Here is a 20886-nt window from a genome sequence, read left to right as displayed (position 1 = left end):
TCTCTGTTATGGGTAAAACAACCTGATTACAACAGTTAAAATTACAGGCTTCATTGTGTGTTGTGTCTTGTAAAGTTCTAACAGTAATGTCTCCCATAATTATCTGCTTTAGAGCCCTGCTAGAAAAAAGAAAAGAAGGCTAGAGATGGGAAGAAGACCATGGTAAAAAGTGTATTCTAGTGCTTTTACATCTTCCTGGATTCTTATAAAATACACTAAAACTCTCAAAGTGCAGTGCTGATTAAAAAATATTACTTATAATCCTAACAATATGTAAAAAAAAGACACAGACACACCTTTTTTGTAACAATAAACTATTTTTTTCATATTTACATCTGTACCTAATGTGCAAATTAATAATTTAAAGTAGTGTAAAACTCTTAACGGAATACAAAATCATATCTTACAGTCCTAACATGGTGGGAGTCCATGAACTGGTCACATAGGAACAAAGAGGAGCATCACTGTAAATGTGTACAGGAGAGAGACAGAAGTGAACCGAGGGAGCAGTGGACATCCTTGGCCAGGACACACACTTAGTTAAGGACAGCATGGTACATTATCCAAGCATCACCAGAACAAACAGCAACACAAACACTGCGTCTTTACAGTAGTCATGTCGAATGAGCAGAAAGCACTTGGAGGGCCGGGGCTTCACAAACCCACTGATTGATTAAAGCACTGATGATCACAAAGGCTTGAGGTGCTCGTAGCAGCGGGTGCTTCTTTTAAACGGCCTCTAGATATGGAGGAAGAACACCGGTCTCACACTGGATGGGTGACACATGTATACTGCAGGTCACCACATAGTGCCTATAGCATGATTGCACATCGTGTGGCGTGTGTAGAGGGGGAAGAGACACGTAATCACACGTCAGACAAATACGCATCGGCCTGCTCTCACTACCCACAATTCTTCTCATCTAACACATCGACTGAATAAAGTAGTTAATAGGCGACTCACAGACACACACACCAGAAAACACTGCATATTTGGGAAGCAATTTGTCCTATGCACATTGTTCAGTATTTGGCACAATAAACAGTTGGAAAATTTGAATCTAATTTTTTAAAGAAGCCAGTTTGGCAGTGCTTGTGGTCTTAAAGAGGTCAACTATGGGCAAAAATATGAAATGAAATCCTGCACAATATTTTGCGTCCAACTCTGATATAGCAATCTCTTGCACTGTGGTAACAACAAAGGTTAACACGTAACAAATGAGAGCTTTACAAGTCATCCTAATCCAACATTACAACCTATGATGCTTACACGTTTTTATTCCTGTAGTTCAAATTGTTTACAAAAGCACACCGTGACAATCCTTTACAATTTACAAGACACAGATAACCTACAGTAATTATATTATTGGTGCATAGACAAAACTGGGAGAAGGTGTAGCAAAAATCACCAATTTATTGCTTTAAAGTCTAATATCAATCTCCCATTAAATTTATTTTGATTGCAAAACAACTACAAATTGTCCACAGAGATTTTGAGGAACCTAGCAGAGGTATTGCATTAAAACTGATTAAAAGAGCTAAATGTTCCCTCCAGATAAGATGCAAATCTTTTTAAACTTTGAAAAATAAAGACCTTTCCCTCACATACAGAGAGTTACATCACAGAGATGACTTTTACTCTAAAACAAGTAAAAGACTAAATTCAATGAGACAGAAATTAAAAAAAAAAAACAATCGCACAATATCTGGCCAAAGCTGCTCACTGTTTCAAGTTCTGCATCCCCCATAATAAAGGAATAATCTTTACCAACAAGGGAAGGGTGACAGGAATACAAGAGCATTCTTCAACAAAATAGGAAAATGTTTGCCATCATGTTATTCTTGATGCAGAGTGCAGATGGTGTCTTCCCTCAAGTCTCCTGTGGCCTTGCTGACAAGTGGCTGAAGTGGCGGTGATGGCTACGCAGGCCTCTGCACTTTGCACTCCCTCTCCCTGCGTTTTAGCTCCTCCCTGTAGCAGTAGGAGCAGTAGTTTTCTGTCTCAGGCCTGCCGTAGAAGGAGCAGTTCTCCCTCTTGCAGCGGCGCTGCTGAAAGCAGTACAAAGGGCTTCCAGAGCTCCGCCCTTTGGTTTTTTCTTGGTTGAGCCAGGTGTGAGACGAGTTGTTCTCATCAGCAAACTCCAGGCAGTCCTGAATGTCTCCCGCATCAAATCCATTGGTGTAGGTGTGGGACTTGTGTTCGCCAGGCATATTGTAGGCCAGGGTCTCCATGGTGTTAACAGTGCGGACCCCTGACAGGCGAGCAGGGCTGTAACTCTGCGATGAGAGTGTGCGGTTCTGCTGAGGGTAGGTGGCGCATGTCTTTAGGGTGCCCACCACAGGCTTATAGGGGTCGTCTTGGAAGATGGAGGTTTGCATGTTGACATCTTGTATGTGAATCACACTGTGCCTCTGGATGGGCGGTGTATGGCTGTAGTGGGCAGACACAGGAACAGGCCCAGGTCTCTTAGCACCAATACTGGGGGAGGAGTAAGGCGCTGGGGTTGGGTGGGAGACATGGTGTGAAGCTGTTGGCGGTGTGAGGGGAGGCACTGGGACAGATACTAGGGGGGCTGCAGGAATGGGACTGTTCCTGCCCTGCATCTTGAGACCCAATGGGGGTTGTGAGTTGTGGTTGTAGGTGTGTGTGTGGTGGGGCAGGACAGGAGAGCAGCTCTCCGGAGGCGAGCTGTCCGATCTCTCCCTCTGGAAGACACTCTCATGCTCGGGCTTCTTCACGACCACCTCATTAGTGGTGGGAGGCTTCTTCTCTGCCTCCTTCCTCTTTTGCTCCTGCTCTTGGCTGAATCGTTCCTGGGCGTTGGTTAGATAGTAGTTGATCATCTCCTCGTGGAACTGGTGTCGATGGCTGGTGAGCAAGAGGCCTGCGAAGATGAACTTGCGCTCCCCCTGCATGGCGGCCCGCAGAATGTTGAGGCTGAGCTTGACATCGGTGCTGTATTTCCAGTTTTCCATGATCTTGTCCCCTGAGACTCTACCTGCACTGTCCTGTCTCTCGGTGGGGGAGGAGCTGGAGGGTCTGTCTGTCGGAGAGGGACTAGTGGCCTTTTCAGAGGAGGTGGAGCTGGCTGACTGGCCCGACTCCTCCTTGCTTGCTTTGTTAGTCTTAGACTCCTTCTTCTTTGCTTTCTCCCCTCCGTTCTCCCCACTACGACCTGAGCCAGAATTAGATTTGTTCATTTTACCGTGCACGAGGCCTCCCAGACCTCCCATGTTCTTCTTCAGCTTGATTCCCAGGGTTTTGCTGAAGCTACCTAGTTTGTTGGCTACAGAATCAGCTCGGCTCTTGTCTTTGTCCTTGCGCTGCTTGTCCTTGTCCTTCTCTTTGCTGGGCTTGCCAGTGTTGACATTAGAGTTGCTGCCGACAGACTCACGGTCAGAGTCCATGGACTCTGCAAGAGACTGGACATCCTCACCTGCAGAGGCTGTGGGAGACTCTGGCTGAGCCAAGGGAGCCTGCAGAGACGCACAAACACACACACAGCAATGAAGAAAACACAGATCAGAGCAGAGGTGATGATGTTTCTGGGACAATTTCATGAAATTTTGATTATTGGAGAGTTCTAAAATATTTCTAGTCTATAACTAATGCAAATTCACACAAAAGAGCTCTTTCTGTACTCTGAAGATTCATATTCAGCACACACAAATGCTTAAGGTTTATTGCCTTCTGACAGTAAACAACACTGACTGATTGGACTCTGTGGTTTAAAGAACATCTGGAATGGAGGAGTCTCTCCCGAGCTAAATTAACCACCACGAACGACTCACAAGCAAGAAAATAAAATTACCCTTGTTTCAGATGGAATTCGAATCCATGTTACATTCATGTAGTTGTGCAGCAAGTTGAGTTTGGCCTCCAGAGACAAGATGAGACTGTGGGAGAAGATGTATTCATGATTATAAGCCAGCAGTGTCATATAGGAGTCTTCATGGCATCAACAGTGCAATATTTTATTTGGGAAGTTTTAGATTTTTGAAGGTGATACAAAGAGTTGGCTTTAGAAAGTAGTTTGAGCATCTTCTCTCTGTATATCTGTATTCTCCATTGTGCAGCTTGTATAAGGATAAGCTAACCCCCTGACCGGCAGGAATGTGAAACAGAAACCCTTACACAAAGCCTTTGCTAAACTCAGAGAGGGTGTTGCTGCTTTAGTGGGGCCATTCCTGGAAAACCCTATGGATGACTGACGTGACTCACAATTTGTTCTCTCTCTGCTCACTCTTTGAAGTAACCTGAATCTGGAGCCCATAATCAAAGTTAAACCCCCACATATATACAGCCTTGAGTGTGTAGACTGAACAGAACTGCCATCGCCTGCGGATTTTACCCTCTCACCTTCTCTCCGAGTTGCTTTCGTAGTCACTTGCTCTGTTGATAAGCATCAACACGCTGTGATATACTATACAGGACTTACTTAGCAAGCTTGGTGTTATCGTTGTCGTCCCTCCCCCACTCCCAGTCCCTGCCAGGGTCCACGGCGAAATGGAGTGCCAGCAGCTTGTGCTCCGAGTCAGTCAGAGGGATAACAGCTGGAAGAGATGAGATTAACAAAAGGTTACTTTGGTGTCGCCTCACCAACAGAGACTACATCGCATGCAACCCGCTCTCCCACAAGACCGTTGTGGTGTCAGGGCTGAGGTGACACCATGAGGCCACACTTGAATGATGCCACATTAATTATCCCAGATGCCTGTCAGTATGGGTTCAAGCAGGGGTGGGCAACCTTCAGCCCCCGTCCCGTATATACGGCCTGCGTCAGTAATACAAAACAATTCTCATGACAAGAAAATAAGACAATATGTCCTTCACGTTGTCTCTTTGGGGTGAATGAATGTTTGTCAGGTCAGTGTGAGAAAAACAACTGATTAGGTGTCATCAGGCTTTCTGCAGGTTTCCACAAGTTCAATTTAAGATTTTTTAAGACCCTTTTGAGACCATAATGAATGAAATGTCATCCCTATATGTCAAAGATGACAGATATGAAGGAATATTGGAGTCCCAGATTGACTTACACAACCAATAACCCTTGAAATGTTATTTCACAACCCCACAGTCAGAGACATTCTCCATCCAAGGAGAGTGAACTCCAAAAAATTCTGACCTTGGTGTTGTGCAGACTACCAGTTATCAGTTCCACGTTGGTCTAGTTTGTAGTTTTATTACAGAATGCTGATATCTGTATCATCAAGAAAGAACTGCAATACAAATAGACATTAAAAACTATATTCAAGACCTACCTACAGTAAATATATCTAACACCTATTATTCCATTCAAATGATTTTGTGTAATCTTGTTTACAAACAAACAGGGGTGAAAACATTACCTCCTTGGCAGAGGTAGTGGAAAAATGTATCTAAACTTGGCATGATGAGAGTGCAGCTTAGATTTATAGAAACCGAGTATGTCTTCGGCTGATCGGAGCTTTGGTCTGGTAATAGTGTGCAATCAGACACAGGAGTACAGGTTAAGAGCAGGAGATGTGAAACAAATTCATTCATCCTCTGCTGATATGATCGGCTCTTTACAAGGAGGAAGAGGTTTTCATCACTAATCACTGGAGAGCATTAATCATACACCCACACAGGCTTGCTCTCATGGCTTCCTAGTGTGGGGGCCGTTGTCCACATGACGGCAGAGGGGCAGGCTGTTCAGGCCGAGGACATTCCAGCCTTCCCTTTCAGCCCCAGATGGAAGATACAGTCTCCTCCCTGCCTCATCAATTCTTCCACTTCCAAGAGGCTGCTCTGCAGGCTTCACACAGACATGGATAGCAGCAACACCTGCCCCTACTGTTTCCCCGGTGGAACTGCAGGTCAAAGCCCCTCTCTGTCCCCCTCGTGTCTCTTTCTGACGGCCTGTGTTTGGGTGCAAAGCACAACATGAAGCATGCTCATTGTCAAAATACTGGTGCAGCATGTATTTTGTTCTACGAACAGCCACGTTCGGGCTAGCACATTTAACACTGTCAACATTATTATTTATCTGACACCATCAGTTGCTTTAGGAGAAGGAAACACATATCGCTAGCGGCACTGCTAACAGACTGGACTTGTTGAGAGAGATATCTGCCCTAGAATGCTAGACTTGCCAAATGACAATTCATTTTTATACCATCTAGTTAAAAAGAGGGAGGGAGTAATACCTGCAGCCACAGACACGAATAAGTTCATAGGTGGGGAAAATCTGAAAAGAGGGAGGGATAAGAAGTGGATTTTTTTGGAGAAAGGTTCTTTCCTAGAATGCACAAGGCCGGTTTAATTCAAAATCACACACACATACACACACGGCAGTTATCCAGCTCCCACTCAGTTCCCACTCAGGTCATGCAGCAGGCAGCGGAGGTCTGTGAGTCGGTGTCCCAGCTCCCACATTGCAGCTGTCCTCCTTTCTCCCCATTCCAGAGTGCTGTGTGTGCTGTTGTTCCTGCTTTGGGCCTGGTCCAGATTCACATATTCAACGCTGCCAATTGAGCTCTGGGGGACTAAAGTGTGCTGTAATGTATTTACTATCCCTGTTGGCAGCCTTGTTGTGTTGTCCTTGAATGACCCAACTCCCATAGCTTATGGATGACATCATAGCCCTCTGTGGTATGTGAGCTGTGTACTCAGCAACATAGCTGCTAGCCAGCCTCGCCTTGCTCAGTTTGCATCTCTGATTCGAGGGGTTGCAGTCTGAGCGATGGGGGGGGTGTACTCAGTGAGGAAACAGCTGCTGGAAATGAGGTAGATATCCTTTCTACGAATGTACTCACATGAATTGGTTGGATATGATATATAATTATATATATATATTTAATATCTCTTTTTTTACTGTGCAAAATGAGCCCCTCAGTTATATGTGCCATGAGCGCAGAATGAGAGTGAATCCCCCGTTCACTCCCTTCTGTGAACGAACTCTCCTGTTACGAGCTTTGATTCACAGCAGAACAGTGAGCCAATGTTTCCTATGTTTTGCAATTCAAGAACAATTTGTACTGTCTGGAAAACACACAAATTTGAATTCCTGACTTTGGTCACTCTGCACAGCTGCAGATTTAAAGGGGCCCAATTCACCAGAGTAAACAGCAGTCATGCATATAAACAAGCCCAAGCTTTTTCGCAGCGGAAGCGTGGTGGTAATTTCATCACATTTGAAGTAACACATAAAACCACAACACATAACATTTTAATTGTGATTGCCATGTTGGTTTAATTACAATGAGTGCATGGTGAGTAATACACTGGGTGTCTTTAATAGATAGAGGATGGGGCTTGCCAGAGCTGGATGGGTACACTGTGATGTTATGTACTGTAGGAGTCTTTGTGAAAAAGATACCAACATTTACTTAATTCACCTGGGTGTCAGAGGGTGGGTGATGGGATGCCAACGAAAACCTGGAAGTGTTTTGGTGCTGGGACCAGAGCTTGAAATCGTTTCAGAGTTTTCCAGAGGGCCAGTTCCACTCCTTACGTAATTTAACCACAGGAGCACAAACAAGCTGATAAAAGACACGGCCAACGGCATCTGCTGAGGAGCCGATCATTATCACACAGCAGGTGAGCGGTAAGTGGGCTGATAGAAAGTATAGTCATGTGCACAAGGACTCTGGGTTCACCTAATGAACTAAAACAAAAAGTTTTAACCATAAGCAATAACCTCTGACTTCAGTCACCCCTCCCTTGTTGTTTTTCACCATCCACCATGCAGGCCGGCCATAAAAGGGGCAGTAGCATGACGTGTCAGTGTGATTTAGAATCAGGTTACTGGGAGGGACTCAGCTATAATCTTCCATACAGAGGGCTGAAGAAAGAGCCAGTATTCTAACCCAGCCTCTGGCACCTGAACACACACAGGCCAGATGCCCCTCGGATGCTCTTTGCTGTGCTGGGGAAAACTGAGAGCAGCCCTCCACCTGAGACGTCCACACAGTGACCTGACTGTCAGTAGAGAGGGTTGGTTTGTTGGGGCCCCAGCGGCCCAGGACCCTGCCCATATGTGGCGATGTCGTGAGAGCTTAGAGACAGACAGGGGCTACTCTGCCCTAATTGGCAGTAGACGATTAGGTCTGCCTGTCTGACCCTTTGCTTGTATGGCTGACATCTGTTCTGAGATATGAGGCAGCATGACAACACTGTAATTTTCGTTCAATTTAATAAGGAGCACCCATTTCTAATCAAGTCATAAAGAGTCATATTAAAATGCTTACAACTGCAGATAAACTTATGTAGAGCAGCAGTGACTTGTATCATTAGTGTGTCATGGGATACATCACATGACATACACATGCATCAACCTAAGTGTATTCATGACGTCCTGGAGTCAGGCTGCAGACAGAACCTTACTCTGATCCTGTCTAAGGACACAGTGTACCAGAATAATTAAGTACAGTCATGCAGTAGTGTTGTGTATGAGCTACAGCGAGTTCTCTGGACATATGCACCATCTGGTGGACAAAAGGAGAACCCTCTCTGCCACATGATAACAACCAATATAAAAGTAGGAGTGCAGAATAGTGGAGGAGCTTGGCTTTCATGTGCTACTGGCACAAAAGGGAATGACCTCAGGGCAGGGGAGGCAGGTTAGTGATCATGTCTGTCTGCTAGTCTGCAGTGATCATACCCCTGCCTTAATAACTAGGTTGGTGTTTATGGGCTGAGAATAGTACATACTCAGACAAGCACAAGAGAGGAAGAGAAGGAGGAGGAAGACAGGGAGAGGAAGAAAACGAGTGTTTGCGTAAGTGTATCTGTATTTGAGGGTGAGAAAAAACACAGAGGAGAAGAGTTGGCTAGCTGCCCACGCAAATGACAAGTGAGTTCCACCCACTGAGTCAGATACAGAAGAGTGCCGTGACTGCTAACGCTGGTTGTCAAGGAGAAGCACTTTATTTGTCGATTAGAGGACCTGCATGTGAGGATTAAGCTGACCTCGAAAACAAGCTACGCATCTGGAGTGGTAACATCAGAACGGGCACAACAAGACAAAAACAAGAGTCACTCAACACAATGGAAAATCAACACTGACTGACCACAACATAACACAATCAGAATGTTCTGCACAGGAACCATATCACAGACTTCTGCGTGAGAAGAGCAGACAGACACACCCTCTAAGACAGGCTGAATTCTACCTCAGAGGAAGAAACGGAAATATGTAATGTAACATACAGGCTTGAATTGCTCAATATTAAGAAAGTCAGAAGAAGAAGAAGAAAAAGAAGAAGAAGAAGAAGAAGAAGAAAAAGCAGAAGAAGAAGAAGAAGCCTGCTCTCCTCTCCCCCTCCATGTCAGCCACTCCCTGGTCCCTGCTGCCAACCAGCCAGTTTTAATAATGGATCACAGGTAATTAGACTGCTGTCTCATACATTATTCACCTCTAGCAGGACAGGCAGACCTCTCGCCCTCACTCCCACAATCCACGCACTTACGTTAAAAGCAAAAACTGCCTAACTATTGCACATTACAGTGGGTGACACTTTAGATTAAAAAGAAAACAAGAGGTCAACCAAAGGGTAACATCCCAGATTTACACCTGCAGACATCACCAGCTTTATTGTCTCCAAGAGTAAAGGTGCTTTCAGACATGCACTGAGCTCCAGAGATCCTACCGACCTTTTCTGGAGGGGCAGAATGTGTGAACTCAAATGTCCGACTGAGAGAGGAGACTGGCTCCTAATGTAAAGTCTTCAGATAATCCGGGGGAGCTGATGTGAAAACACAGCAGGAGATCCTCTGCACGCAACAGATGCAAAAATAAAAAAATATCGCTTCATGAAAAAGCAGTGCCATACACATGGAGGAGAAGCTTTTGGCGATGAGGGTCGACATCGGTGTTAACCGGTGTTGTCTGAAAACGGTCTAAGAGTGTTCGGGGGTTTCGTAATGATAAGTGGTTATTTACCTTGCTCTCGCTGCTGGTCTCTCTGCTCCATGGACACCAGTGCAGAGAAGTGAGCCTGATCATATGCCAGGACCAGAGGGGAGCAGTGACAGCGGCTTGGAGGCACCTCCAGGGGCAGATAGAGTCCTCCAAATGGGATGGGAGCAAACGCTGGAGATTCAGTCACAACACAATATGTAGTGTCAGTTACCACAGCTTTTGCTACTGTATTGTACAGGATCGTTAGACGATGCAGGCAGCCTACCTTCTCCTCCTGAGTCTCTGAGCATCGTATCAGCCACTACTACGATTGGCCTGCGTAACACGTGGGCCAGCACAAACACATGGAACTCCTCAAGACTCTCGTAGACGGGATCCTCAGAGTTATCCACACTGAGGAAATGAAAGGAACACATGAAACACTGTGGGATCTTGGGATAGGATCCTGACATTTGACTGGTGTAATAACATCTGCATGTGCCGGTGTAACCTAATCTAATCCAACTGACACCTACTGTGTACATTTTGCAAACAGGACAACAATGCAAAACTAGAGTGACACTCAGTAGAGAGTAAACCTCCGCCATGAACCCAACAGTCCCATTGTGAAAACACATTTAAATTAACAAGATACAGGTTTTTACTTGGATATGCACCAGATTGCACACATTGATTGTATATTATATATGGATTTTTTTCATCATATCCATGAATTATTCTCTGAGAAAGCAATGGAAATGTTGCTTAATGTTAAAGAAAGTGAAAAAAGGGTTCCTGGATCTGCACCAAAATGGAATAGATGCTTCCTTCACCAATACCACATCCAGACAGACAGACAAACAAAAAAATGCAGACTCCTTGGTGGAGGTATTGGTAATAATCCATATGTACATACATATATTTGAATAAAACTGAGTGGGAGAGAGAAAGGGGGAGGGAGCGATGGAGAGAAACAGAGGCAGAGGCTCTCAGGAATGCAACCACCAGGGAACTGGAGGATGTGCAACAATTAAGTTGTCAGCCATACAAACAGCCATGCTGCCACATTTACTCTAATAAAGAGCCTCTTAATATGTGAATCCCACTCATCCCATTTAGTGGCTCATCTCACACTAGGACCATCAAACATGCCTGACCTGATTACTGTACTACAGTCAGACTCAATGAGAGGTTAAAACCACCAGACTAAATGAGTAAATTATGGTCATTAATGGGATATTCTCAGCGAGATATTTAAAGGGGTAGTTCACCCAAAAATGAAAATTCAATCATTATCTACTCACCACTATGCCGATGGAGGGGTGGGTGAAGTGTGTGAGTCCACAAAAACACTTTTTGGGTGGACATCTAAATCTAAAATGAATTCTGTTGTTTTCAGATGATACCATTGTTATGAGGTTTGCACACTTCACATTCTCATCCATCCATTATCTACAGTGCTTTTCCTGTGAAGGTCAAGGGGAAGCTGGAGCCAATCCCAGCTGACACATAGAGACATTCAAACATGCAGTCAATTTAGAGTCTCCAATTAACCTAACCCAAATCTGTATGACTTTGGAGTGAGTGAGGAAGCTGGAGAAAATCCATGTTCTGCAAACAGCAGAGCAAGTCGTGCCAATCTGGGATTACCACCGGGAACCTTTTCACTGTGAGGCAACATTGCTAACCACCACTGATATTTCAGTCTGAAGACAGAGCGTAGTTTCCCTTCCATCAAATGTGCTGCTACATGAAGCGACGATATGAAAACGCTTGTATGTTTATTTCAGAGAAAATGGAAACAGAGAAAACCACAAGGTTTCTGTGCGTAGGAGGAAGAAACCAGGGTTAGTTTCCATGGTGCCTCTGTAGCCTGACATAAACCCACTCTTACACTAGTTTTCAGCGTAAGAGTGTGTGTGTGTGTGTGTGTGTGTGTGTGTGTGTGAATCACATCACCTACAGCAGCTAAAAGTAACCCACCGCTCAGGGGAGGCTTTTAAGGAAGAAGTGATTAATGCTGAAGGCAGCCAGTAGATGGCACAGTCTCACTTGTGAGCTTCAGCGATGTTATTAAATCAGAGACTTTTGCTTTCAGTTTGGCCCTCAGCAGAATTTCAATGGTCAAAACATTGAAACAAGAGCTGTAATGTGTGATGTGCGACGATCTGCACAACCTGTACAGCTGCTGTGATTCACTCTGGCCTCCAGCTTCCACGATAATTACAGAGCAAAAGCTGCTGCATTATGTTTAAAAAGTGTAATATGCAGGTCTTGGGAGATGCTTTTTTTAGGATGTAGTAATTGTGTATAGTCTGTGAGTCAAACAGCTTACCCTCCACTGGTGTTGCCGTTTTTGCTGAGGTGAGTGCGAGGCTCGCTGGAGGCCAACTTCAGCAGCTCGTTCCACTCTCTCTCCCACTCCTCCTCAGTGTACACCAGCCCTGACTGCAGAAACATACACAGAAATAGAAATTCTCATGAACATGTGCTGGTGCTCACCCACACAATCCCTGTTATTAGTCATTTTGACTATTTCAATCTGCATCTATAGGGTCATCGCCCCGATTTTTATGCATCGGCACGTGCTTTCGTTTTGCAATTTTTGCATGTTTTTCTTGCTAATGGATGAGACTGACAGGATATATGGGTAATTAGAGAATACGTGGATGACATGCAGCAAAGGTCCCTGTCTGGACTCAAAGTGGGACACTGCAGTTACATGGGTTGTATCTTAGATCATTGGGCCACCAGGATGCCCCGGGCATTTTTAAAACATGAGCATCTGTACTACTTCTTTGCCTGAGCTATCTTTGGTGACACATTTTTTTTAATAGACAAATACTTTAATCCATGGACATCAAGAGAACGGAGAGGAAGTGCAGAGGATTTCACAGTATTAGAAGCAGTGCTGCTAATCCACAATTGGTATCGTAAAAAGACACTTTTCCTTGCAGCAAAAATCCAAATGTGAGGCCCGGCAAGGAAGTTAAAATCAGTGCTATTAGCAGAGGTTACCAGTGGCTCATCCCTGGATTTATTAAAGTGTCATTAGTGAAAGAGGATGTGATGCTTTTAGAAGGTGCAGTGTGCTGGAATGTACGCTCTCCCTGACCTCCTTGTTCTGTTGGGTCTGCTGCCACCTCCACCTCCTCTTCAGAGCATCCCTCTCCGCTCCGCTCTTCATCATGGTGTACAGGGACTTCCTCAGCATCAGGTCTCTGTCATGGAAGCCCCACATCCCTGATCAACACAAACAACAACATTACTGCCAGTCAGGCTCAAAGACATGACACCACCATTGCATGTAGATAAAACTAGAATTACCGCACTGCTTTCTTTGCCTTTGTCAACCAGTGCAGTTTCTGTGAACATATTTCTACACACTCTCTTACATATACAGTAAACGTCACTTACATTTGACAACTGAAACACAGTAAGATGAGGTCATTGTGACCTCCAGCTCATCTTTGAGTTCAAGTGTAAGTCTGCACCAAATTTGAAGACATTCCCTCGAGCAGATGTTAAGATATCATGTTCAAGAAAAACCTAAACATACTTTGCGAGGCACACGTGACCTTGACCTTTGACCTTGGGCTACCAAGATGAAATCCAAGCTCAGGTGAAGGTTTGTGCCAAATGTGAAATAATTACCTCAAGTCGTTTTGGAGATCTTGCATTCACAAGGCAAACCACAGTGACCTTGACCTTTGGCCACCAAATTATATTCAGGTCGTCGTTGAGTCAAAGTAAATGTTTTTTATCAAATTTGATGACTTTCCCTCAAGCCGATCTTAAGATATCACCTTCAACAAAAACATAAACATACTTTGTGAGACCACCGTGACTTTGACCTTTAGTTATCACAATCAAATTAGTTCATCCTTGAGTCCAAGTGAACGTTTGCTCCAAATGTCAAAGGATTCCTTGATGGTTTTCCAGAGATATCCCCTTCAAAAGGCGAAAAATGTGCTTTGTGAGGTCACCGTGACCTTGACCTTTAGTTACCAAACTCAAATGTGTTCATCCTTGAGTACATGTGAATATTTCTATCAAATTTGAGGAAATTCCGTCGAGGCATTCTTAAGATATCATGTTCCCGGGAATGGGCCACTGGCTGTCGCTGGTGCGGAGGCATAATAAAAGAGATGCAATTTCGTTGATAAGTCGTTCCTAGATGACCTCAGCTGTCAAACTAAAAATGTCTTTTGTCACTCATCAGAGGGCCTCAGTCGTCTGATTGTCAGTGCAGATCACATTAGCTGTGGTGCTTCTAACCCTCTGCTGCTCCAAGTCTTCACACTGGGGAGTCAGCCATCTCCTCCAACGCAGACCTGTGTATTCTGTCATTCCCTGAACCCCGCTAACGCTGCGGCTTTCATTTTCCTGCAATGTATAGGTCAGTTATCTCCATCCCTCCTCCCGCAGCTTCCTTCATCTCTCTAACTTCTCTCTCACTCTGTTCTCTGGATTCAGCAGCGCTGACGCATCATTGACACTTTCATTTGACACCCGTGACACTGGCTCGCACAGTTGTTCCACGCCAACCGTTATGTTTAAAGGCTTCATGATTAGAAAAATAAGTTTTACATGTTTTTGATTGTGTGTTAATTTTTCATGTATCCCTTGTTATTTGTCAAATATACTGTATATCCCCAGTGTTATCTGTTTGTTTGATGATTCACTCTGCACTGAGGGGTGTTTACTTATTTTATTATTTCCAGTTAAAATACACTGCCGGGTTTGGATCTGGACTCGAACACTTATATCAAGTGATCTGATCACAGTCGTCGACTTCCTCTTGTTTCCTATTCATCAGGTAAATCTGCAGGGTTACCCAAAATTGGTGGCAAGACTTTTTCCCCAACAGAGAGCAGGCGTCAAATCGTCATGACTTTGAGCATCTAGTGACGCTGATGCACAAAGCACATGTACATCGGCTATTGTAAACATCAAGCTTACCTACCATAGTTTTAGTAGTTTTTATCTGAAACACATAAATATGCAGAATCAACTTGCACTCTTAAGTCTGTTTCGTGGGGACTTTAAAGTTGTTTTCAAGAAATTATTTTAAAATTAGGGTTACAGGGTGTATTGAATATACTGAAGTGTACATGAGTAGCTCACCTAAAGAGGCAGCGTGCAGGAGGCAGTTCCCGTCCCCTGTGGTGGCTAGAGGAAGCAGCTTCTTACAGCTGGTGCACATGGTGGACCACCAGTTCAGACGACCTGCAAACACACATACAGTACAATAATAAATGCACAGAATCTGCTCAAAACCCAGGAAAACACACTCTTTGCATTTTCCATTGGATGTTAAATATTATCTCTCAATATCAATGTGCCATCGATTTCGAATGCAGCTGAACATCTCAGAAGAGAAGCATATGATCGACAAGAAAGAGGCCGCAACACAAACTGAAACAAAAATAAAAATTATTTCCAGGGCCTATGGAATTATTATTTCAACATTTTCTCCTCTTTTGGGGAACTATAACATTTTCCATCCATCCATCCTTCCAACTGTTTGCTTGCCATGGTGCATGTATGTGGATCTGGATTTTATGTTTTAATGGTTAATTGACTTAATATTATTTTTTTCAACAGTACCCGGATGTTGAACAGAATTAGGTGAGAAAGGCTTGGCAGACTCTGCAGTCTATGTGAGGGAAAAAGTCTGCTGCAAGTTTGGAAGCTTCACTAACTAGTTTCTGTTCATTATTTCAAAGCTTCAGCAGGGAGATGAATCCCTTTGGGATCCGGGATGTTTGAATTAGATGTTGTTGTCTTGCTGGTCTGATCTACTCTGTCTCTTCTCAGTCTCATGCTCTACTTCTCTGTCTCCACTTTCACTGGCATCTCTCGTTGTTGCTGCTTTGTTGGCCTCATGCCTCAATGTAATCTGAATAAAGGGTACAGTGATGATTCTGTAACATGTCTTGGAGAGTACTACAAATGAATGTATTGTATTATATCCAGCAGTACTCACCAGCCTGCTCCAGAGCCATCATGGTGGACTGCTCTATCAGGTCTCTCTCTATGAAGCTCCTGAAGTCCTCACTGTACACACTGAGGTCTGGTAGCTGGAATGTGTAGATGGGCATCTCGAGAGGGAACTGCTCGCTGGTGCACTCACTGGCCACTTGCAGCCGCGCCAGGGAGACGATAGCAGAGCTGGCGTGGGAGATCCCTCGGGACAGACGCTTCTCTACAGCGGAAAAGAGGGATGAATGGAACGGATGAGTGGGAAGCGTGTGGAGACAAAGGGAACTTGTGATTGGTGGTGGCAAGTCAATGTTCCAGATGGTGGTCCTGCTACCTTGTGCATTGTCCTCCTGCTTCTGTGCACACGGCTTGTCGACCCTGCTGACATGGGTGGGCGTGTCACGTATCTCTGGCTGCTTGTAGTATCGGCCCTCATTGAAGACCTGTGGCAGGTTGGCAGTGTGGACCTGCCTGAGCTCCTCATAATCATTTAGAGCAGCACTGAGGTCCCAGTTTTTACCTGTGGGACACAAACAAAGGTCAGGCTGATTGTTCATAGACACAAGAAATGATGAGAAATAATGATATTGGATCTCTGTTATGTTCCCACACAAAAAGTTGTTTTCCTGATGCAACAAGACAGTGTTCACTAGAGTTTAGTGTACACATGATGGCCTCCTGGAGAAAACCTGAGACAACATTACTACTCAACAGAGAGTATAGAGGGAAATGAGCCAGATTCCCTCCTAGTAATTCCTAAAAACAAAAACAGTGCACTTGGTATTTTATGATTTTCAACAAGAAAAATCTAAATTTCAACGAGATCTTAAGATAACTGTCTTCCTCAATCCTTTGAATAAATACCTATAAATCTCTAGATATTTTAACAATCATAAAAAAAAGAACAATAAAACAATGCCCTACTGTGCTTTTGTCTGTGTTTAATGTGCTGCATCGAAACGTGAATAACAAGAGGTGGAGGTTGGTTGGGGCCACAGAAAAATGAAGATAGTGAGAGGAGACAGATACTTCAAAAGAGTGACAACAATATCCTGATGTGCAGGAGGGACACACACACACACACACACACACACACACACACACACACACGAACACAGACACACAGTTGTCCTCTGGGTGCTGTCTCTCACAATCCCCGTTTATGAGACGGAAGTCAAACCTCAGTCTTATTATATCTAAGCTTGCCTTCTCCTAATGCCACAGGATCTGTCTGCAAAACACTCTTTATAAATCCCACCTAAATGCCCTCAACTGCAAACATTAAGAAAGCCGGGTCTGTCTGTCTGCGTGTAACCTGAGCATGTTTTTGTGTCAGGGTCCATTAATGGACTCCCTGTGTAAGAGACCTGGAGGAAGTTGTCCATGGGTGGTTCTAGGCGGTCTGAACATGAAACGCAGCACCACTAATCACCATATCTCAAGCCAATCAATGCAAAACTGATTTCACTGTATGGATCTCAGCAGCTCTAGACACATGCATCCAGGAACATGACTTAAGGTCCAGCTACACAGCCACTCAGCACATAATGCACGTCTTTAAAACGCCTCAACATCAGGCTGCTACTACACTGTGGCAAGGAAAGCACCATCCCCTCTCCCTCATCTGTAATGGCTGTTGTCAGCACAGGGAACACTGATGAATTCATCTGCAGTATCAACATATATTATCCCTGTTAGAGACACTATGCATAACAACATATAGGATTAAACCATTTTCAGAGGATTTACATATAGGAACAGTAGAAGTAAATCTTAGTGAACATGCTTCACTTTAAAAATCTTTCTTCACTTAAACGCAAATATTAAAAAGTCCTTGTTTTGCCTTCTTTTTCCTTCCTATTAATTCCTATGAAAATGGAAAACCCTCAGCCATGTAGAGAGAGCAGACATTTCTATTTATCCCAGATGTTCCTGTTAACATAACTATGGCTCTGCTCTATTCAAGAGTCCCAGTGTTAAGATAAATACGATAAGGGGAAATTTACAGCAGCAAAAGGGAAAATGAAATGAAATACTCAGTAGAGTAAAGGTAGTAAAATAGTAAAACAAATATATATATATATATATATATATATATATGTATATATGTACAATACAAAATCAAACAAAATATAAATTTCATTATATTATATAAAATTATTTTATATAAATTATTTATTTACAACCCTCAGAAAATGTTGTATTTCAATGTCTCAGTGAATTTGAACACAGAGGTCAAGGTACATTCAGTGCTGCAGTACACAAACCAGCCTCTAGAGGGAAGCACTACATATGGCACTGTCATATTTTCACACTTCTCTCTTGCTCACTTCACACACACACACACACACACACACACACACACACACACACACACACACACACACACACACACACACACACACATACACACACACACACACACACACACACACACAAACACACCTGTCTGAGCAGAGGTTAACAGAGCAGTTGATTGATGCTCATCTGGAAAGCAATGCTAACATGGGATAAAAGCAGCGGGCGTTATACTGAAATAGGGCATCCGGGCCCACTGTCTGTCTTGTCTTGAGTGCAGTGTCTTGTTTGGTGTCTGTCACATGAATGCCCCTGTGGCTCGATACCGAGGCAGAATCAGGGGGGGAAAAGAGGCTGAGTGGGAGGAAGAAGCAGACACCCAACGCTTTAATTCTTTTTTCAGACCAGACATCAGCTGCATTATGTACACACAGAGAAAGAAAAGTTTTCACATAGGTTGCTGCAAACATTCTACACGGATTTCATCCACAAATGGAAGTCTGACTGCGTGGTGCATGCTTTTATTAAAATCAGTTCAAACTGTATCTGTGTTTGGACGTCAAAGTGCCAAAAAAGCACAAAAAAACATAACTCTATATTATCATCTCTATATTGAAGCCAACCCAGCAGACCTGGCGTTCTGTTGCTGTGTGCACTTTTGCTCTCCTGTGTTTTTTTTCCAAGTGGCACTGTTTGTACTCTATATACAAGTGCCAGTAGCACTCTGCTCCTCAATGAGTTCCAATGAATGGGCACAAAGCTCTCCCTGGGGAGTGCACTCGTAAAACCGTCACACTGGCCTTTAAATCAGCTAGCTGGCCTACTGTTGCAGCCCCCACTCCTCTCCTTCCCGTCTTTATTTCCTTTATTTTCCTCCACTCTCATTTCCTCTCCTCCTCTGTTCGCCATGGCACAACAGGGAGCAAATGATCAAAACAGAAATTCCCAAACATCTTTGTTGTCTTGTATTGAATAAAAAGTTTAGTTGACGATCTTTTGAAGAAGCAGGCCAGCGTCTCTCAGGATTGCAGCGATCTCTTACCTTCCAGCAGGTCTCTTGCCAGACCCGGTTCTGCCCCCGTGGACCGAACAAAGTCTGACAGGACCGCGTCCATGTCCAGAGTCATGTGATCATGTGTGTGCGCTGCCCAAGGTGCAGCGGAGGCCTTGGTGGACGCCAGCCTTCACGTTCTCATCTGGAGAAAAAAATTGCATCAACGATGAAACACAACAGGCCTTAAGCACAACAATTCAAAGTCTAAAAAGTCACTAACCCCGGGAGAAAACTTACTCCACTGACCTCTCTCTTTTTGTGTCCCCACCCTGCTGGTACTGATGTACAATGCTTCATGGAGCTGATAGTTCATAGCTCTGTGAATAGCACTCCACTCCCCTGTGCTCCTCCCTGCTCTTGCTCACAGTCATAACATAACATCCAGCGCTACACATGTAATATCAACAACACAGCCAGTAGTCGTAACCAGGACACACCTGCCTATCTCTAAAGAGTTTGGCCCACCGCCCACCATCATAACAACGCTGACCCTCTTCCTGCGACTCTGTGTTTACCAGAGGTCTCTGGGTATGATCCAGAATCCTCAACCACAGCGACACTCTGAGCTGGACAGCAAGGAAGCACAGCCAGTGACTGCTTGTGGAGCTGGCCGATTCAGTGTGATGGTATTTTGTGTGATGCAAGCTGAAGAGCATGTTTACATCATGGCTATATAACACCAGGGCCCTAATTAATAAACAAGCATCGCCTTGTTAGGTCAACAGCACTTCTAAGACGCACATGCATCCACTCCCTCGGCCCATGGAATGAATGAGTCCACGCATAGCTTTCATTCCAGCAACAGAGGTCGCAGAATTGTCCGTGAAGAAACAAACACCCACAAGTTTGCAGCTCTGACACAAGCCTTCTGTGTGCGGACCAGAGGTTTGTGGATTTGACCTCCATGCTGGAGACCTACAGAACTCCGCCCACGTCTCTGAGCAGCAAACATAAGGAAAGGCTCCCCGCTCACAGTGTGCCTCATGACACGACTGCCCAGGTTTTGGCTCAGCACTGTGAAGTGACAGACGCTCTGAAAATAGAGCCCAACACCAAACAAATACCGTTGTTTCCAGTTTCTGACGTGGAGGAATATTTATGCATTACTGTAGCAGGAGGATATCATGTCATATTTTCCTCTAACCATGATGGAACAATCTCAGATATGAAAAGTATCAGAGAAAAAAAACCCAGCAACTTCAGTCTTTATCATATGTATTATTAATGAGCCAAAGCACACTTAAGCTGTAGTTTAGCTGACCTACTTACTGTCAGCCATTTGTATTGTGTTGCATGTGCTTTACTGTACGGAGAGAATCATTTCAACACAGGGAACACGGGGTGGTCAGTTCAAGCAGCTACAACCAGACTTTATATAAGATCATGAGAAAATGTTTGATAAATAGGAAGTTATCAGATTGAAGGGGAACCACAGCGGATCTCTCGCTTCTGACTCTTGTCTCTATTTGGATATCGACACTCTTAATATCACAAGGAGAATGTAATCTCTCTCCTAATTCCAAAATTTCCTGTCTGTCTGGCTCCAGAACCGTTCGTCTTATCGGTCTCACACTGCCTGTGTTTTGTTCAGGGCCTAAGAAAGTCAAGAGTAAATTTGGTGCGATTTGGACACTTGATACGTTCAAAATGGATAAAAATTAACAGGGTGACCACCGCTCTGTTGCA

The 20886-nt window shown here is 44.2% G+C and overlaps 1 protein-coding gene across 2 annotated transcripts in view; it reads right to left on the bottom strand.

The window, feature by feature from the left end:
- Window positions 1-1260: 1260 nt before the first annotated feature.
- The window catches only part of otud7a (OTU deubiquitinase 7A), a 38052-nt gene continuing 18426 nt past the window's right edge, over window positions 1261-20886 (bottom strand). The window contains exons 1-12 of one of the 2 annotated variants that reach the window (XM_069528690.1): window positions 19447-19523; window positions 19189-19342; window positions 16183-16368; window positions 15853-16071; window positions 14991-15092; window positions 12979-13106; window positions 12199-12311; window positions 10150-10277; window positions 9906-10055; window positions 4440-4554; window positions 3813-3897; window positions 1261-3477 (exon numbers count right to left, since the gene is read on the bottom strand). In XM_069528690.1, coding sequence (XP_069384791.1) covers window positions 1921-3477; window positions 3813-3897; window positions 4440-4554; window positions 9906-10055; window positions 10150-10277; window positions 12199-12311; window positions 12979-13106; window positions 14991-15092; window positions 15853-16071; window positions 16183-16368; window positions 19189-19273 — 2868 coding nt within the window. In that variant the 5' untranslated portion in view covers window positions 19274-19342; window positions 19447-19523 and the 3' untranslated portion in view covers window positions 1261-1920. Of the gene's footprint in view, window positions 3478-3812; window positions 3898-4439; window positions 4555-9905; window positions 10056-10149; window positions 10278-12198; window positions 12312-12978; window positions 13107-14990; window positions 15093-15852; window positions 16072-16182; window positions 16369-19188; window positions 19343-19446; window positions 19524-20886 lie in introns of those variants that run through there. The other variant, XM_020078480.2, reaches the window with a different exon arrangement.

This window comes from Paralichthys olivaceus, chromosome 7 (assembly GCF_024713975.1).
Source record: "Paralichthys olivaceus isolate ysfri-2021 chromosome 7, ASM2471397v2, whole genome shotgun sequence".
In the NCBI taxonomy this organism is placed as follows: Eukaryota; Metazoa; Chordata; class Actinopteri; order Pleuronectiformes; family Paralichthyidae; genus Paralichthys; species Paralichthys olivaceus.
This window is presented reverse-complemented; position numbering and strand designations above follow the sequence as displayed.